The following is a 16,733-nucleotide window of genomic DNA, read 5'->3' as shown; positions in this document are numbered from 1 at the left end:
GTGTTTAAATCTAGATCTGGTATTTCTGGTTATCAAGTTATATTTTAAAATCCAATTAACCCAATCAGTTAAATTTGTATCCATATGTTACAATGGTTATATTGTTTAATATGGTGACATTGTAATTATTTTTTTGTTGTTGTAATATATATGTAACATGCAATGGTTTTAACTATCTATGCATTCATACATTTGAATTTGAGCTGGTTTGCTTAAGAATGAACTAATATTCAGTTAGCACTATGAATATGTAGACAGTGTCAGTGGTACCTTTCACTGATCATGCAACATACGACTATTGGTTTATTATATTGTTATCCTTGCCTTATGTTCATCTGCAAACTTTTCTCTTTAGTAAGTGCAGAGGGGTTTCCTAGTTATGATACTTCTTCAGAACAGCTTCATGAAGCAGGCTATGATGCTTACATAACCGGGCTTTGTTTCATCTCTATGGCCAATTTTCTAGGTAATGTATAGTGCTCTTAACTAAAATAGACCTCATGTGCTTTGTTTGCTGCTCCTGTGCAACATATGACTCACATTTTATTTTTCTTTAAAAGGCTCATTCCTCACGCCTCCAAAATCCCATATATCCTGTACATCAAAACTCATTGGACCTTTTTTCAACAAGTAAGTCTTATTTCATTTGATTGTGATATCTTTTATATTCAGCTTGTGATCTTCCAGATGTTAACAATTCTGGTATTGTATGCAACCCTTAATGGCTCGGTTTCTTTCCTATTTATAAAGGACTCGGACTTTCACAGTCCATTTTTGTGCATTTAGATTAGCATTGAGGCATGCCGAGGGGAATGACAATAGCTACTAGTAATTCCTAACAAGCAGAAAGTATTGAAAGTTTGGTATGCTACACAGACTTGGTCTATAAAAGTGAACAAGCTCCTGGTATAATGTGTATTTGGATTATGGTTGACAGATGCTTATTGCTTCTTCGTTGGTATATAGGGTTGAGTAAAGATAGAAGGAATTAGGTTGGGCTGTGACTAGGTCGTCCTACATGCTATGATCTCTTATGGAATATGCACTTGTAACCCTACCATTCTGCCTTCCTCAGCTATCTCGCCTTTCAGATCTATTCACCTAGGTTGATGCATAAAAAGGTTTCATTGGGGTGAGAGGAGGCAGTGAGGGGCTGTTTGTCAGTACATCGAGAAGGAGAACATAGTTGACTGCTTTCATAGTCATGCGGTAGGCATTTTTCCAATCACTAATCAGACTTCCAAGTTGCTGTGATTAATTAGTTTAATTAATATTAAAACTTCACTAGCGTCCCTTTGATTTTTCTCCAGTTGGCATTCCATTCTGTAGTTGGTGTTGAATTCTCACTAGTCAAATCATGGTGTCTTAAAAACACCAACATCAGGTAACAACTGTTTATCTGATGCATTCGTGGTCCTAATGTTTTTCATCCCCACTCTGCTTTTCACCTCTCCTGCTCTAAGTTTGTTTTTAAACATTACCCTTCTCCTATGGTCCTTGTCAACATTCCAGTACCATGCCTGTTGCATCCCACTCCAGACATCCGTTTCTCAGTATGCATTTGAAGCAGTCTGCAGTACTTAATTGCCCTTCTTCCATTGTCCTGATCTTCTAATTTTCTTTCTATTTGCTTGAAATTGCCTTTCTTTTCCTGTGATGTGAGTGCACTGCGTGCCCCAAAAGGCAGCATATATTCAGTCAAGCATTATGACAACTGTCATTTACCACATGTCGATCTTGTGCTGATATAAGCGGACATTGATTTCACAAACACCATTGTTGATGTTTCCTGTCTTACGACTAATGTGCTTATGAAGTAGTCATTGGGTTGAGTGTGGGGAGAATGCAGTTCAATAACTGCTGTTCCATTCTTACAAAAAAGTTTAACATATAATTAATTTGCCTAGTTTGTTAAAGAAGTTGTTTGGAGTTCTGGATTGTTTTGAAAGGCTTTGTGGACCTTACTGATCCTTCTTATCAAAGACCTGTTCTTTTTCAAATTTGTTCTGCTGGTGATAACATACCACAATCCACTAAGCAAGCCTATTTTAGGGGCACTTAGGCCTCATTCACCCCGTTAGATGTACTGCTTTTTACCAAAATACTTTTACCTCCAAAATGAATAATGTAAGGAAGTCTTCAGACTAACTTTCCACTGACTATCTATAACACAAGGGATTAGAAGATGGTGACACATAATCTAAGTATTCAGGATTGGCATTTAGAATGTTCTGTTGTGAGTGCTTATCTAATTGTTGCTGCTCTTTACATTTATGCAGATAAGTTTAGAAATGAAACTTAGATCCAAGGTCTGGCTAACCTTGTGTTGTAGGGTCCTTGAGTTTGTCAGTGGCTTAGATGGAGCAGGATATCACAGAATATATGGCCTTGTCTGAATAGCTATCCATCTGTAGAATATAGTAGACCAGTGGTTCCCAACCTGTGGTCTGGGGACCCCAGGGAGTCCGCAAAGCCTCCTCAGGTGGTCCGTGACTGCTTCGAAAATCGATTAATATTAACAGAATGGGTCCCCCCTTTCAGTAGTGACTCATTTGGAGGGTGGGAGGGAGGTCACCGAATTCCAACAATGATTCAGTGGGGTTCCACAGAAGTCAAACGTTAGGCTCTTAGTGCTTGTTATGTGACCTTATCAGTCTGCAGCAGTTCTGCTCTAGTTAAAGGTGACTATTTCGTTACTGCAACATTGTTTCACTTTTATTTTTTTAACAAAACTAGTTAGATTTCATACATAGCACTATGAAATCCCTTTTTCACCCCCCACCCCATGGATTAAGAACACAAATAAAAATGTTGCACAAGAGTGTCACGTTTATCATATAAATCAGGATCAATTTACCCCAATTCCTGTTTGTGCAATCCATAGGTGCTGCATTTCGATGCGCACGAGTGTTGGGGAAATATAAAATATGAGCCTGTATCGAACAAGGTACGCTCGTGTCTCTCCATGGTAACACATGGATTTCTGTTTGTACACTGTACAATGAAGGATTCACTGCAGGAGTATGGGCCCAGAAGTTAACCTTTTGGCCGTGGGTCAGCCTTTCCATAGCCAAAGCATTTTTGGTTTGCTAATAACTTTGGCATAATTTGACAAATCAATTTTCAACACGATCCGTCAAGCGGGGGCCATGCTAAAAGGGAGGAGGGGTCCCAAAAAAAATTCCCCATGCATTTTACATAGATTTTTTTAAAGCAGCGCTACCACAAAAACTGCTGAATGAAATAACACCAAAATCTGGCAGAAAGCTAGGTCTTGGTTCGTGGATTGTGGTTTTTGTGATTTGGTATAAATCAGTTCAGTCGTTTTTGAGATATTACGGTTTAAACATAGTTTTATATCTGGACGGTTTGGTTTGAGGGACTCTGGCGAGACTACCTCAAACACAATTTTAATTTTATGTTTTTTGTTTTTAAATGGAGGATTATGATTGGCTCAGGGAGGTTTTGTCCCTTGGGCTACTTAGCGCCCATGGAAGTAAGTCTTCTTGCTCTGATTGGCAGCCAGCAAGATGAGAAAATGTTGCTGGCATCTATTACAGGACTCGGAGACTTAGTCCCATGTTCTGAAGTAGAAAAAGTAAAAATGGGGAGGCAGAGTTGAACCTCAAGTCACCAGGCCTTTCAACCCCCCCTAAGCACCTAGTAAATGTTACCCCTGGCACCCAGCGAATGGGTACTGAAGAGGGCCTCTCCGAGCTGCAGCTCAACTTGTGCCACTCTGAGGGACCCAGCACCAACCTTATGCAGACCCCCATTGCAGGCTGTGTGACAAGGTGCTTCCAAAATTGAAAATACAACATGGCACAGTTTGTGTGCCATGTCCCCTAACACTGCATGCAATATATGTAAGTCACCCCTCTAGGAGGCCTTACACCCCTAAGGCATTATATTAAGTGTGAGGGCATATATGCAAGGGCAGATATGCCCTTGCTATGCCTCTGTCAATTCTGAGACATAGTAAGTGCACAGGGAAGCTATTTCAAATGCATGTGCTGGTAATTGATCACTGCGAGTTCCCGAACTACATGATGGCTTCTCTGTACCTTGGGATGTTTGGTATCAAACATCTCCGAATAATAAACCCTCACTGATTCCAGTGGTGGATTCATTTAAAAAGTGCATTCAGAGGACACCTTAGAGTTGCCCTGTGTAAACCTACCAGGTACCGGTGTTTTGACTGACTGGTCCTGACCAGTTCAGCCACCACAGACCCGTTTCTGGACCCCTTCTTGGGAGCCAGTGCTCTCCACGCCCAGGGACAAAAACCTGCACTGGGCAGAGATATTACCTCCTCTCCCTGTCAGGATGGACGTTGCAGGGCAGGGAGCTTCAAAGGCCTTCCCACCTTAGTAATTCAACCCAGATCTCTTCAGTTGGTGAAGATGCCCAAGCTCCGTCCTGACCCTACTTCTAGCAGCAGCACAGGCGGGAAAATTAGGAGTGCCCACTTCATGCCAGTCCAACTCCTAAGGTGGACTTGCCGAAGTGGACATAACTTTTTTAATTCCTCCAACTTGTTTGGAAGGAATTAGTTTGTTAGGGTTATGCCCATTTCCCAGGGGAAGTGGTCATAATAAGGGTGTAGTCGCTCTGAAGGTGGTCACCCCATTGGCTACCGCCTGAAAATCCCTCTAACACTCCTAAATTGAGTATTTAGGTGACACCCCTGCACCCTAGAACTTAGATTCCTGATGATCTAATAAGAGCTGGACACTACAGAGTCATCAGCAGAGAAGACTGTAGACATCAACTGACTTGACCCCAGCCCTAGTGGCCTGCCTGCATCCCTCAACAATCTTGTGCCAAAAGACGACCTGTCCTGCAGCCCAGTGACCGCCAAAGCTTTGGGAGGATTGCCTGCCTACGACAAAGATGATCACCCAAGAACAGCAGACCTGTTGAGGAAGAAACCAACTTTTAAAAGAAAAATAACTCTGCCTGAGGAACTGCAAAACCTCCTCCAGACCCACCTCTGCACCCAACGCCCATTGCCCAAATCCAAGTGGCCCACTGATCCTATGATGGTTCCTCAACGATTCAGAGCCCACCATGGGCTGACCCCTGCTGGCCTCTGCATGAAAGCCTGTCACTTCAAACCGAAGACTCCCCTTGACCGGGACCTGCCTGGTAAGCTGTTCCTGATGCCAAATGAGACCCCAGCACAAAGCCCCTGAACCTTGGGGAGCTGGACCGTCTGTGTCCCTATGTTCCCTAGCATCAGAAATTACTATTACTAGGGCAGCTCTGAGATTTCTTTGTTCAGCCTCCTGGCCCAAGCCTGCAGCCATTTTCCAAAACTGATTTGGAGCTTCTGTACTGTCCAAGGACCCTTGTTCAAGATTTTTCTTCAAGATCTTTTTCTTCATTTATCATGGTCTGCATGGGATGTTAACCCCTAAAATGACTGCTTTTAAACCCTGTAAGGACTGTTACAAGTAGATCTCTGTGACACATCCCCACCAGGTTTTCTTGTGGTGTCTGAGATTGGGCCCGACTCCAAATTCTGCAGAAACTGCGCACTTATGAACCTTAAAGACATCTGGGAGAGTAAGGTGAAACCTTGTCTCCAAGCACATGAAGATGCAATATTGAGACTTGAAGTTCTGCTCCAAATTCAAGGCACGATCCTGCTCCCCCTCACATTCCAGGACTTGACTTAATCTATCTAGAGGCGGGTCTTTGTCGCGCTTCAAATCCTCCAGTAAGCATAAACACAAGAAGTGGAGTTCTGCTCCTTCGTGGCATTCCTACTCCCCTGATGGAGTTTTTGTGCGGCATCAACAGTCTCGCTCCTGCTTTCGAAGTTGGCAACTTGGGAGTCAATTCCAAAGCTGGTTCGGGCACATCCAGAGTTTCTGGGGCCTTTAGCCCCACTGAGCCACATTAGTTCTGTGCAGCTATATTGCAGCTCTTTAGATCTTTACGGACTCCATGTGGCCCACTTTCTGCCCCCATGGAGCTGAGAAGCGTTCCACCTGGACTATTGCCGGTGTATTGGTTGTCTGCGCAAGCTGGACCCTCCAAACCACCTCTTCTCCCTTTCTGACACTACCCAAAGGGCCTAAACACACACAGGGAACACCAATGCTGACTTCTCTGCCTGAAGAGTGCCCGAGATTGACCTCTGATGCTGGTCTGACCTAAGCACACATTTAGCACAAGGCAGACACATTCTTTGCATTCCTTTTTTGGAACCGACAACTACAATGACCTGAGTGATGTTTGGTCAGCCCTACTGAGGGCAGTTGGTGAGGATTTGCAGGAGGCTATTGGACTGGATACCTCCCCAGAGACAGCCCTTTTCTCCCCTCCCGGCCCAGCCGTTAAAGAATCTGCCTCCTACAGTTTGGTGATGTGTAGGGCGGCAGAAGTCCTTGACGTCCAAGTTCCCACCATGGAGGTTAAAAACAAACGTAATGACTGAGATCCTGCAACCGTATTAGACTGCTTCCTCTTTTCAATTAGGCCCGACTGATAACCCTCCAGGGGGTTTGGGCCGAGGCTTGCACTGGGCCCTCAGTTAACCAGCAGATTGCCAGGCGCCACCCCCTGATCCAGGTGAGCATGATGCTCCAGAGAGCATCATGGTGCAGGCCTCCACCAGCTGCACCAACCCTAACAATTTCCATGCTACTCATTTCTATAGGGAATCAAAGTGAGTGGAGGCATTTGGGAAGCACCTTTTCTCATCAACTAGTTTGGCCCTGCGACTGATCAATGTCTCCTGTTTGTCGTTGAACTCTTGCCCCATGGGACTCTGGGGCACAAGCCCTCCCTGGTGTATTGGAAGACCTTCGCTCTTTCCTTTCTCAGGCAATTGTGAGGGGTCCTGATGCAGCCAAGATCACAATTCATTGTGGCTTGGATACCACCGACAGCTGGGCTAGCTGTAGGCACCAGTGTTGCTATTTGTCCTCATGCATGGCTATGACCAGCTGGGTTCTTGCGCAACGTCCAGTCATTTCTGATGGGCATGCTCTTTGAGTGAACTCACCTGTTTGAAGACGAGGCTGATTCTACCCTAGAGCACTTCAAGGAGAGTAGGGCTACTGCTTCCTTTCTGGGCCTTTGCCCATCCTCCCCAGTTCCGGGCATGCTCTACAGTGGGGTCTGAAGTCCCAATGGGCCCAACTTCAAGGGGACCTCTCCGACCACGTTAAGATTTTGGAAAAGACTGTGAAAGATATGCTGTTGTGGCTACTGGACCGCGATTGGGTCATTCGCAGAACCCTCACCACTAGACCACTTAGAGTGGACATTGGTGCCTGCTGCATCACTTCTGGGCTAGGGCGGCCACTCAGGAGAGGTAGAGGTCAGAGGCCTCTAATCTCTGGCAAAGTCCCAGCTACGTTATCAACCTTCTGGTGCTGAGGGCCCTCTAGTTGGTGTTGAAAGCCTGCCTTCCATCCATCCATCAGTGGAAGGCAGGTACAGGTGCTCAAGAACACCACCATGTGGTACTACAAAAAGCAGGGCGGAATGGGGGCGCAGACTGTGTTCCAGAAGGCATTGGGCCTCTGGAAATCATTGGACTAGCAGTGGATCGGATCTCCTGCTAAGCTCTTTGAACGCCAGGCAGACAAGCTCAGCTAATGCCGTCCAGCAGCTCACAGGTGGTAGTTACACCTGGAAGTGGTACGTGGTCTATTCCACTTCTCAGCCCTTCTGCCTGTAGGTGAGTTCATACTCTTATAATAGGACTGCGTGTTTAGGGCGTCAGAAAGCCACAGTGTCACCTTCTGGCACGCAAAGGTACAGTGGAAACATTTCCATATCTAGTCTGTCTCCTGGAGAATATTCAAAAAGTGAGGTTTCTGGAGCTGGAGAGTCTTATAGAAAAAGTGTTACCAGTTATGTAACTTCAATATGCTTATTTAAACATGCCCCTAAAACCATCACCTTTCTAAGATTTCTAGTAGGCAGCAAACATTTCATATTTAAGGTCCTCTACTTTGAACTGAAGTCAGCTCTTCAAACTTTCTCAAAGTGCATGGCAGTAGTTGCAGCGTACTTAAGGAGACAGAAAATGTTGGTCTACCCATGCATAGGTGACTAGCTGATAAAAGTGGGCATCCCTAGATGCTTGGAGTTATTTCCATGAGGCTGTCCCTGTTCAAAGGATTCACTACTTGGGAGCAGTCTTAGAGAAACAGGTGGTTAAAGTGCCTCCTGCTGGTCTGAAATGTTGCAGGTATTATGAACGCCTCATTTGACAGCACTCAAGCTTTATCCTTTATAAGGATCAGTGGCTTCATGCTTATTTCTAGTCCCTCATGCCACATGAGTGAGACCACTAACAGTACCTAGAAGATCTAAGAAGGCAGCTGTAGGGCACCTGGGAGAACAAGTTAACATTGTCACGGTCAGCAATCCATAATTTCCCTGGTGATGAAGACTGAGCAGTCTGCTGAAGTAAGTTCCTTTTCCATCAGGCTATCCCAACAGACAGTAGTCATTTGCTCCCCTCCAAAGTTGGGGCACACAAGAAGATCTTCTTAAAGTTCAGGGAACATAGTGATAAGACGTCATAGCCCACTTAGCTCTGAAATAGTTTCATCCATCCTTCAGGACAAAATGGCTTTTTGTTCAGACAGCAGAACAGCAATGTATTCCTTAAACAAGCAAGGAGAGATGCTTTTCCAGACCTCTGCTTCTAGAAGCTCAAACAATCTGGCTAGCACCAGATAGCAGGAAGTCTGAGAATCATGATGGTTTATCTTACAGGAATCCAAACTGCAGAAAACACACTCTCACTCTCACTCTCACTCTCACTCTCACTCTCTCTCACTCTCACACACACACACTCTCACACACACTCTCACACACACTCTCACACACACTCTCTCACACACACTCTCACACACACACTCTCACACACACTCTCACACACACACACTCTCACACACACACACACTCTCACACACACACACTCTCACACACACACACTCTCACACACACACACTCTCACACACACACTCTCTCACACACACTCTCTCACACACACTCTCTCACACACACTCTCTCACACACACTCTCTCACACACACTCTCTCACACACACTCTCTCACACACACTCTCTCACACACACTCTCACACACACACACTCTCTCACACACACACTCTCTCACACACACTCTCACACACACACTCTCACACACACACTCTCACACACACACTCTCACACACACACTCTCACACACACACTCTCACACACACACTCTCACACACACACTCTCACACACACACTCTCACACACACACTCTTACACTTTGCCTGACACGATCTACTGAGTGAGTTCACAACAAGGCACACACACACACGGTTTGCCTGACACGATCTACTGAGTGAGTTCACAACAAGGCACTTCAAAGCCTCTTTAAATAATGGGGCTATTCGCAAATAGACTTGTTTGTGGAAGCAGATAAAAAGAAAAACCCTGACTTCGCCTCAATGGTAACATCAGCAAAGTTTGGATGGAAATGCGCTTTTTATAGACTACTCAGGGAAATTATTTTTTATGCTTTTCACCCAATCCATTAATCTCAAATGTACTGATCAAACTGTTCCACAGCAAGGCCTGGATGATAATGTTAGCCTGTGATGGCCACGCTCGTTTTTCTTCAAGACTCATCTGCATGTTTTTCCAGAGCCAGAAAGGAAGTGGAAGCTACATTGCAGGCTGGATCTCCTGTATAAATTTGAAAAACAGATCCTACACCCTAACCATTTTTCATTGAACTTAGCGGCCTGGTCCCTGAATTCTTAAATTGTGGGGACCTAAACCTGCCACTAGAGCCTACGGACATATAACATGAAGAATAGTAACCTTCCATCAGAACATTATAAATGTGCAGATTCTGCATCTGATCTGTTCTCGACTAGCAATAGTTCTATAGATGCCAAGAAGTAGTGATTGCTTAATATCTTAATCAAGCAAAGTCTGGACCCAGTTTAGATTTTGAAAGGTGAACTTTGCCTCAGTCATTGCATACAGGAAATTTCATTAACAAACATTTTTAGATATGTCTTTAAAGAGGCTTCTGGGAGTGCATTTAAAAGGTATCCCTTATAGTAGATCCCCTCCCCCACCTTGGGAATTAATGATTGACTTTTCCAGGTTAATTTGTCCAACTTTTAAGCCAATACATATGGCTACACTACAATATTTAAGTCGGAAAACTGCTGGTTTCGCTTGCAAAATGAGAAATTCAGGCTTTGTTTCCAGAAACCTTACACTGTTATCCATAAGAACAGGGTGGTGGTGGGAACACTTCTAAGTTTTCTTTCTACAGTAATATCAGATTCCCATGTTACTTTGTCTCCTCACCAACCTTCTTTCTACACCCTGCTACTTGAGCACAAAATCTTCACACATTAAACATCGAACAAGGCTATCCACTTAGCTATTTGAAAACTATGAATCTGTAAAAAGTGGATTACCTACAGCAAAGCAGTCCATTTCAAGTAGTTTCTTGCATTATGCTGTCTTGCCAGTTAGCTAAAACGCCTTCCTGTTAGACCTATGCCACATTCAACCATCCAACCAGGGAAAATGCTGCTACCTCAGCTCTTTTAAGAAATGCACCAATTTCAGACATATCAGATGCCTGGTGGTCTACAAACACATTTACCAAACACTTATCAGGATTCGGACTCGACCGCATATGCCGAAGTAGGCTTCTTTGAGGAATCAGTTTGGGTGATAGTACTATTTTTCTTTGTTGTCTGCCTCTTCTAGTTGGATGGGCTTGCTACTTTATCCAGTGCTTATGATCTATTCTCTGCAATCTCCTAGAAGACCAATAAAAATACTTTTATTTTTTCCAGAGTAAATTCCAATCAGTTATAGGCAAACCTCCAGTCTTCCTACACAAGAAAGAGTAGAGTTTTATCCATTGCACAAGTTTCTCTTCCTTAAAAATAACCTGACCTATCTATCACCTTGGACATGGGGAAGGGAGAGGTAATTAAATCCGTAATGCCAGTTTTGCACTCCTATATAGTGCAGCTTATCCACTAAATGATCCTTAATTTCCTTTCTTTGTATTTTCAAAAACGTTTATGGAAGATATTTATAGTCACGTTTTGCTAATATAGTGACTTTATCTCTCTTTTTTTCTTATAAAGAAAAACAAAATTGGCAAATTGAATACTGTTAATAGGCTGCACAGGCTTTTTTCTGTTTAATCACCCTACCTGCTGAAATGCTTTGAACATGTTTACATGGAGATGCATTTGTATGTGTATTTTGTAAAGTTCTCCGGGATCCCACACGTGGGTATGACAGGTTGGCTGCTTATGACTTGGATGAGGATTCCCTCTGGAAGAGAACTAGGATTACAGCTAAGTAATCTTTTGTTACTGTACAGATGCCCTTTTGGGTGATGTACCAGTTCAGTTTTGTAGTGCACCTACTGGGTCCTCGAGGCACCCCTTTTCAGCCATTACGCTGGTTTCAGATGAATAGACCAGTCTTAGTATTGCAGGGCAGTACACCAATAATTTATTTTGTATTGGTCAACTTTGGTGGTCTTTGACCTTCTTACTATAAGGATTCTTTCAGAGAGGTCAGTTTAAGGAATCTGTGACAGTAGCCATTGCAAGAACAAGTTTGTTACTTTTAGTAATGTTTGCTCTGAGCGATACTGGAACTTTTGCAAATTTCTTATTTACAAACCCTCTGCTCAGGAAGAAATTCCCTTTTAATATTTTTTTTTGGGCTCACTCTGCACCTTACCCACTATTGGGACATAGAAAAGTCCCACATAAGTGATGTCATGGTCCAATGGTCCCCACTAGGAAGTAAATAGGCCACTTCTGTCGAATCAGGAAGCTTTAAAGAGGTTGAGCAGTGCCATCTGACGACAAGGACAGCGCTTTGCTGAAAAAGTTGATAAATGTAGTCTGGCTCCTGGGAAGGGGTTCACCTAAGAAATTTGTGGACAAGCCCATAGGCACGAGAAAATTATCTTACCAAAGGTAAGACTCTTCTTTTCCCAACATTTGAAAAGCTTAAGCTTTTCTACTTTGGCATAAGTTTGAAATCAGTGATCAGATACCATGTTTTTAATCAGGAGGGCAGGTGTAGCAGAGCCATCCTGTGACTGGAACCACCTGGATTAAGTGAGAAAATTGTATTCCTATGGGAATTGCATTTGTTAATGAATGAACACCCACAAAGTTGTAGCCAGTGCTTAATTTGTGTTTGTTTCCGGTGCTAAGCACCGGCACTTATTTTTGAGGGCCGGGTTTATTCTTCTGCCTCAAGCATTTTCTATGAGCAAAAGACACATATTGGACAGACTGAGGAAGAGGAAAAACGAAAAAGCGCCACAAAGGGAGAAAGTAGAAAGCTGCAAGAGTGAGCTGAAGGGGCAGGGATTTACTTTATATGGATTGAAGAGGCCCGAGATGGCTTCACGATTACACCGCCTTAGTATTCCTTGTTCAAACATTTAATTGCTGCAGCCACGTGTTTAAGAGGAGGGCTTTGGGGACCGGCACCTTTTTATTTACAAATCAAGCACTGGTTGTAGCATTGTAATATTTAGACATTTGCAATGTCTTTGCACATTCCTTGCACTTCTTACTTAAGCCTCTTTCAAGTACTATATTACAGTCTGTTGAAGAGCATAGGGCCATAGAACCTGACAATCTTTAGATCACCATGATCCTCACTTCAGTTGGTGTACATAGCTCCTTTACAAAACTTTACATTAGTCCAGCTACTTAACCCCATTCTTTACTTCCTTGACGGTGTTTATATTGAACTGCCTGACTTATGTCCTCCTACTAAACACCTGTTGCAAATACCAACAGCTTTGATCATTGATGGACTCAAACATTAAAGAAGAATTATCGTAGTTTAATAATCCATGGTTCATTGGTTGGCACTTAGAAACCGATTCAGTTGATTGAAGTTCCAGTGAGAGGGCCACTGTATTTTTGTCAGTACCTGATGTGCTAGGTTTGTCAGTACTTGACATTCACCTTTCTTTGAGTGTTTGTTTCTTGCTGCTCCGACTGATTTATCATTGGTCATTTTTGCAAACCTAAAAATAGATCGTAAACATGAGTTTCAAAAAGTTGTGCTAATTGTTTATCGCCTGGAAAACAACATATTTGGACCTAGCCAAATCTTATGTTCCTTCGTGGTCCAACAATAGTGACTTAACAAGAGCGGGGAAAGCTTAGAATTGTTGATCTAGAGCTAGCATCCCATACCCTATGATGAAATGAATAGAAGTCGGTTATATCCATGCAAAACAACAAGCTCCCTAAAATCCTATTAGCATGCTATCTGTGTTTCCAACTTCCAAAGTACTATCATGTGGAAGAAATTTTATATATTGTACCTAGCTCTAAGAGATTATTGAATTAGGTTAAGTAAATGGAATCTAAGCGAACCAGGATTGTTGATGTACAACTTGATCAATTGATTGCTAATGATATATTGTATGATTGTTTTTAGGAGGTTTTATTGATATTTATGTACATATTTTATTACTGTTATTGTATTGATGTATCTTTTTATGGCATAAAGCTGAATAAAGATTTGTACTGGAATGCAGTTTTAAAAGTTTCCTGTCAATTGTGCTAGAAGTTCAGACTCAGATAATGTTTTCTGAACACATGTATTTTGATGGAATTTAGTCTATTATAATTGCTCATAAAGGATTTTCCCTTTGACATGACTTTGAACCAACAGAGTCTGGCACATGTGGGCTGTTTATGGTGGGACAGGAGGTGGACTCAAGCAAAGAAGATGAACTGGAGAAGTTCCTGGTTGCCTCCCTTTCACCCCCTTGTGTTTTAGGAAATGAAGCGGTCACATGAGTCTCTCCCCTGCTGGAAGAAAAAATGGTCATATTCCATACCACATCTAAGACTAACCTACTGCTACTGAACTGCAAATGCTGTTTTCGCTGTGACATGAGACTCTAGATTTTCAAGAGCATAATAGCGTAATCACTGGTGGCTATCACCCTGTTTTCTTTAATTATTACTCCTGGAAGCAAAAAGTTAATCATTTAGCATATTCAATGAAGCAAAAATTGGCACTTCACTAACGTTTATCTTCTGTCTTTTGTAGATTGTTTCTCATGAGGGTCATGGACATTCCATATCTTAATCTAGAAGGACCAGATTGTGAGTTAAATCAACTCATTTATTTGTATACTGTTTTAGTGCAATTGTTTTAATATGTACTAGACTGCATACACTGTTACAAAGCAATGGGCTCCCGGTTCAGCAGTTTTTGTCTTTGAACATATGGCACTAGTTTATTCTTGAAAGTAAGGGAAGTGATTCACTCATTCTTTCTTGGTCCTCACCAGGGAGTTCATGCATTTCTCTTTAACCTTTGTGTTATGTGCTTGTAAGTATATTCGCTGGAATTTAATACTTTTAGTTTGATTTCACAAGTGTTAGGTTTGCACTAACCAATATGCCCAAGGTCCATCAAGTGCAATGTCTTCACTCTTTCACCATCCCCATCAATGACTGCCCACACTAAGACATGTGACCAGTGGTAGAAGTGGGGAAAGAGCAGTGGAACAAAAGATAACACAAATCCACACTCTTCCTCATTGCTTCAGAGGTCAAGGAGGATGTGAAGGTTGTAGTGGATCTCTGTAAGACAGAGATGCCTTTAGTAACTTCTTTTTGGAGCTCTGAACATAACTTTTAATAGTGAGGTGATGTACATTAGGAATATCGCTCCATAGCCAACCCTGTATGGGTTGACGTAGCTAAACAGAGAAATATGAATATCCTACTAAATGCATATAGAATTACACTTCATGATTTTAGAAAAACTACCTCCAGCTTTTCACGGTACAAGGTTTTATAGAAGATGAGTATAGTTTCTGCTTGACTTCTGCAGAAATTAAAAATGAGGAACAACATGAACATCATGTGATTTTCTGCACTTGGCAACACCCCCACTGGAACTCTAATAACCTTACACACTTTGTTCATTAACTTTTTTTTTTTTATACATTTGAAGTGTCCACTTTCGAATCTGTCCTGTTCAATCCCATGGACTCGAGGCAGAATTAAACACTAGTCTGTAGAATTCAAACAAGTGCATAAGGCAAATTTCAACATTTATCTAAACACAAACAACCTTCGAATACTTATCTATAAACCAAAATGTTCATAACCCAGTCCTTTGGGAATTGGAGGTCTTGGGGCTTGAAAAACAATATTTGTATAATAGCAAGTCCTGCACAAATGTACCACTATTGCCTAGTAATGGAGCTAAGCATCACAAGGAAAGTTACACCTGAAGATCCAGCATGGCCACAGTCTCTCTAGACTCATCATAGTCCATTGCCTTTGGGAAACCTGATTCACTGTTGGTGCTCTACCTTGCAACATGCCCACACTGTATTGGACTGCCAATCTTTCTTTAGCTGAAAAGCACTCGGCCTGGATGGCTCAGAGTACTGCTTCCCACTCTAGAACTAGACTTGATCTCCAGCCCTACATCCTGACAGTGTCCACTGACTTGCAACAATGTTGTGGATCCCAGTCCTAATCCATCCTAGCTTCATTTGAATTCACCTCACTAGCATTGTAAATGTATTGTACAATACACCACATGATGTTCCTCGTAACTGCAAATTAAAATTTGGTTTCAGTGCAGTTAATTCTTACATGAATGTCTCACTACAAGAGGCCTAGTTCTATTTTTTTGTTTATTAAAACTAACTGCAGTGTGCATGTCTGATAGACTTCTAGCTGCATATTCCTTACCTTAGAGCAATCCTCAGGCATCAGTCTGGATCCAGACATTTTCGAGCAGTACCCCTGCATGCTGGTCGGCTTGGCATCATCTGTGCCAGAAGTGGTTCCTATACAGTCGGTACCCCAGTGCGCTGATGTCAGTTCTTTCCGCACCAGTCAGCACAGATCTGTGAAATGCTACCCTCAATCAGTTTTTGACTGACCTTTTCTCAACCTTTTGTTGACACTTTTTTTTTTTTTTTTAGAATATCTTCTGGTATTCTATGGACGTCCCCTAAGAAACCATTGGGCTTCAAGCTATGTTGTGCCTGTCTACGACAGATCCACACTTTGTGTCTTTGGTGCTTGGAGCGGGACCACGATTCCAAGATCTGCGAGGACTGCAGCGCCATGCACCTGAAGGTGGTAAGGGAGCGTTCTCTCAAGGTCCTTGCTGCCCGACGTACGACCACCTGACGGTCATAATCCCAGTTGCATAAAAGGTCTATGGATCACTCACTGAGCTGCCCTGATGGTTGTCGTCCAGATTAAAGTATTCAGGTAAGTCCCTCCACAAGAAGATGAAGAGGTCTTTGTCTGCTCCGCAGTGGTCCAAGTCCTTGTGTGTGTTGCTGGAGCATTGGCGCTGTAGGCCTCTCTCTGCACGCCCCGATTTTCCTGGAGCTAGAGCGACCCCTCCTAGCCGAATGAGTTCTATGAGACTATGCTCCTTAACTTTGGGTGGCCCGACCCCCTCTGGAGTGCCTCCGGGCTATGAGTGCATTAGGAGCCCTCACTGGTTTTCAGCCTGCAGGTTTGCTGTTGGGTCCCTTGACTTCGACATTGAGCTGGATGTGGGGTGGGGGAGCAGGTGTGTGACATCCAATGCCAGCTCTGCCACACACTGGAGGTCATGGCCTTCGAGTTTGAGCCAGCACCTTTTCCGTTTGACAGGCATGGGCTGGGTGATGAGTTGGAGGGGC

General features: G+C 43.1%; 1 protein-coding gene across 4 annotated transcripts in view; it reads left to right on the top strand.

Moving 5' to 3' along the window:
• Window positions 1-16,733, top strand: part of PARN (poly(A)-specific ribonuclease) — a 690,538-nt gene that overhangs the window by 314,816 nt on the left and 358,989 nt on the right. For all 4 annotated transcript variants that reach the window (XM_069210428.1, XM_069210424.1, XM_069210427.1 and 1 more), the window contains exons 17-19: window positions 356-466; window positions 561-630; window positions 14,114-14,169. In XM_069210428.1, the coding sequence (XP_069066529.1) occupies window positions 356-466; window positions 561-630; window positions 14,114-14,169 (237 nt within the window). The remainder of the gene's footprint in view (window positions 1-355; window positions 467-560; window positions 631-14,113; window positions 14,170-16,733) is intronic.

This window comes from Pleurodeles waltl, chromosome 10, assembly GCF_031143425.1.
Source record: "Pleurodeles waltl isolate 20211129_DDA chromosome 10, aPleWal1.hap1.20221129, whole genome shotgun sequence".
In the NCBI taxonomy this organism is placed as follows: Eukaryota; Metazoa; Chordata; class Amphibia; order Caudata; family Salamandridae; genus Pleurodeles; species Pleurodeles waltl.
This window is presented reverse-complemented; position numbering and strand designations above follow the sequence as displayed.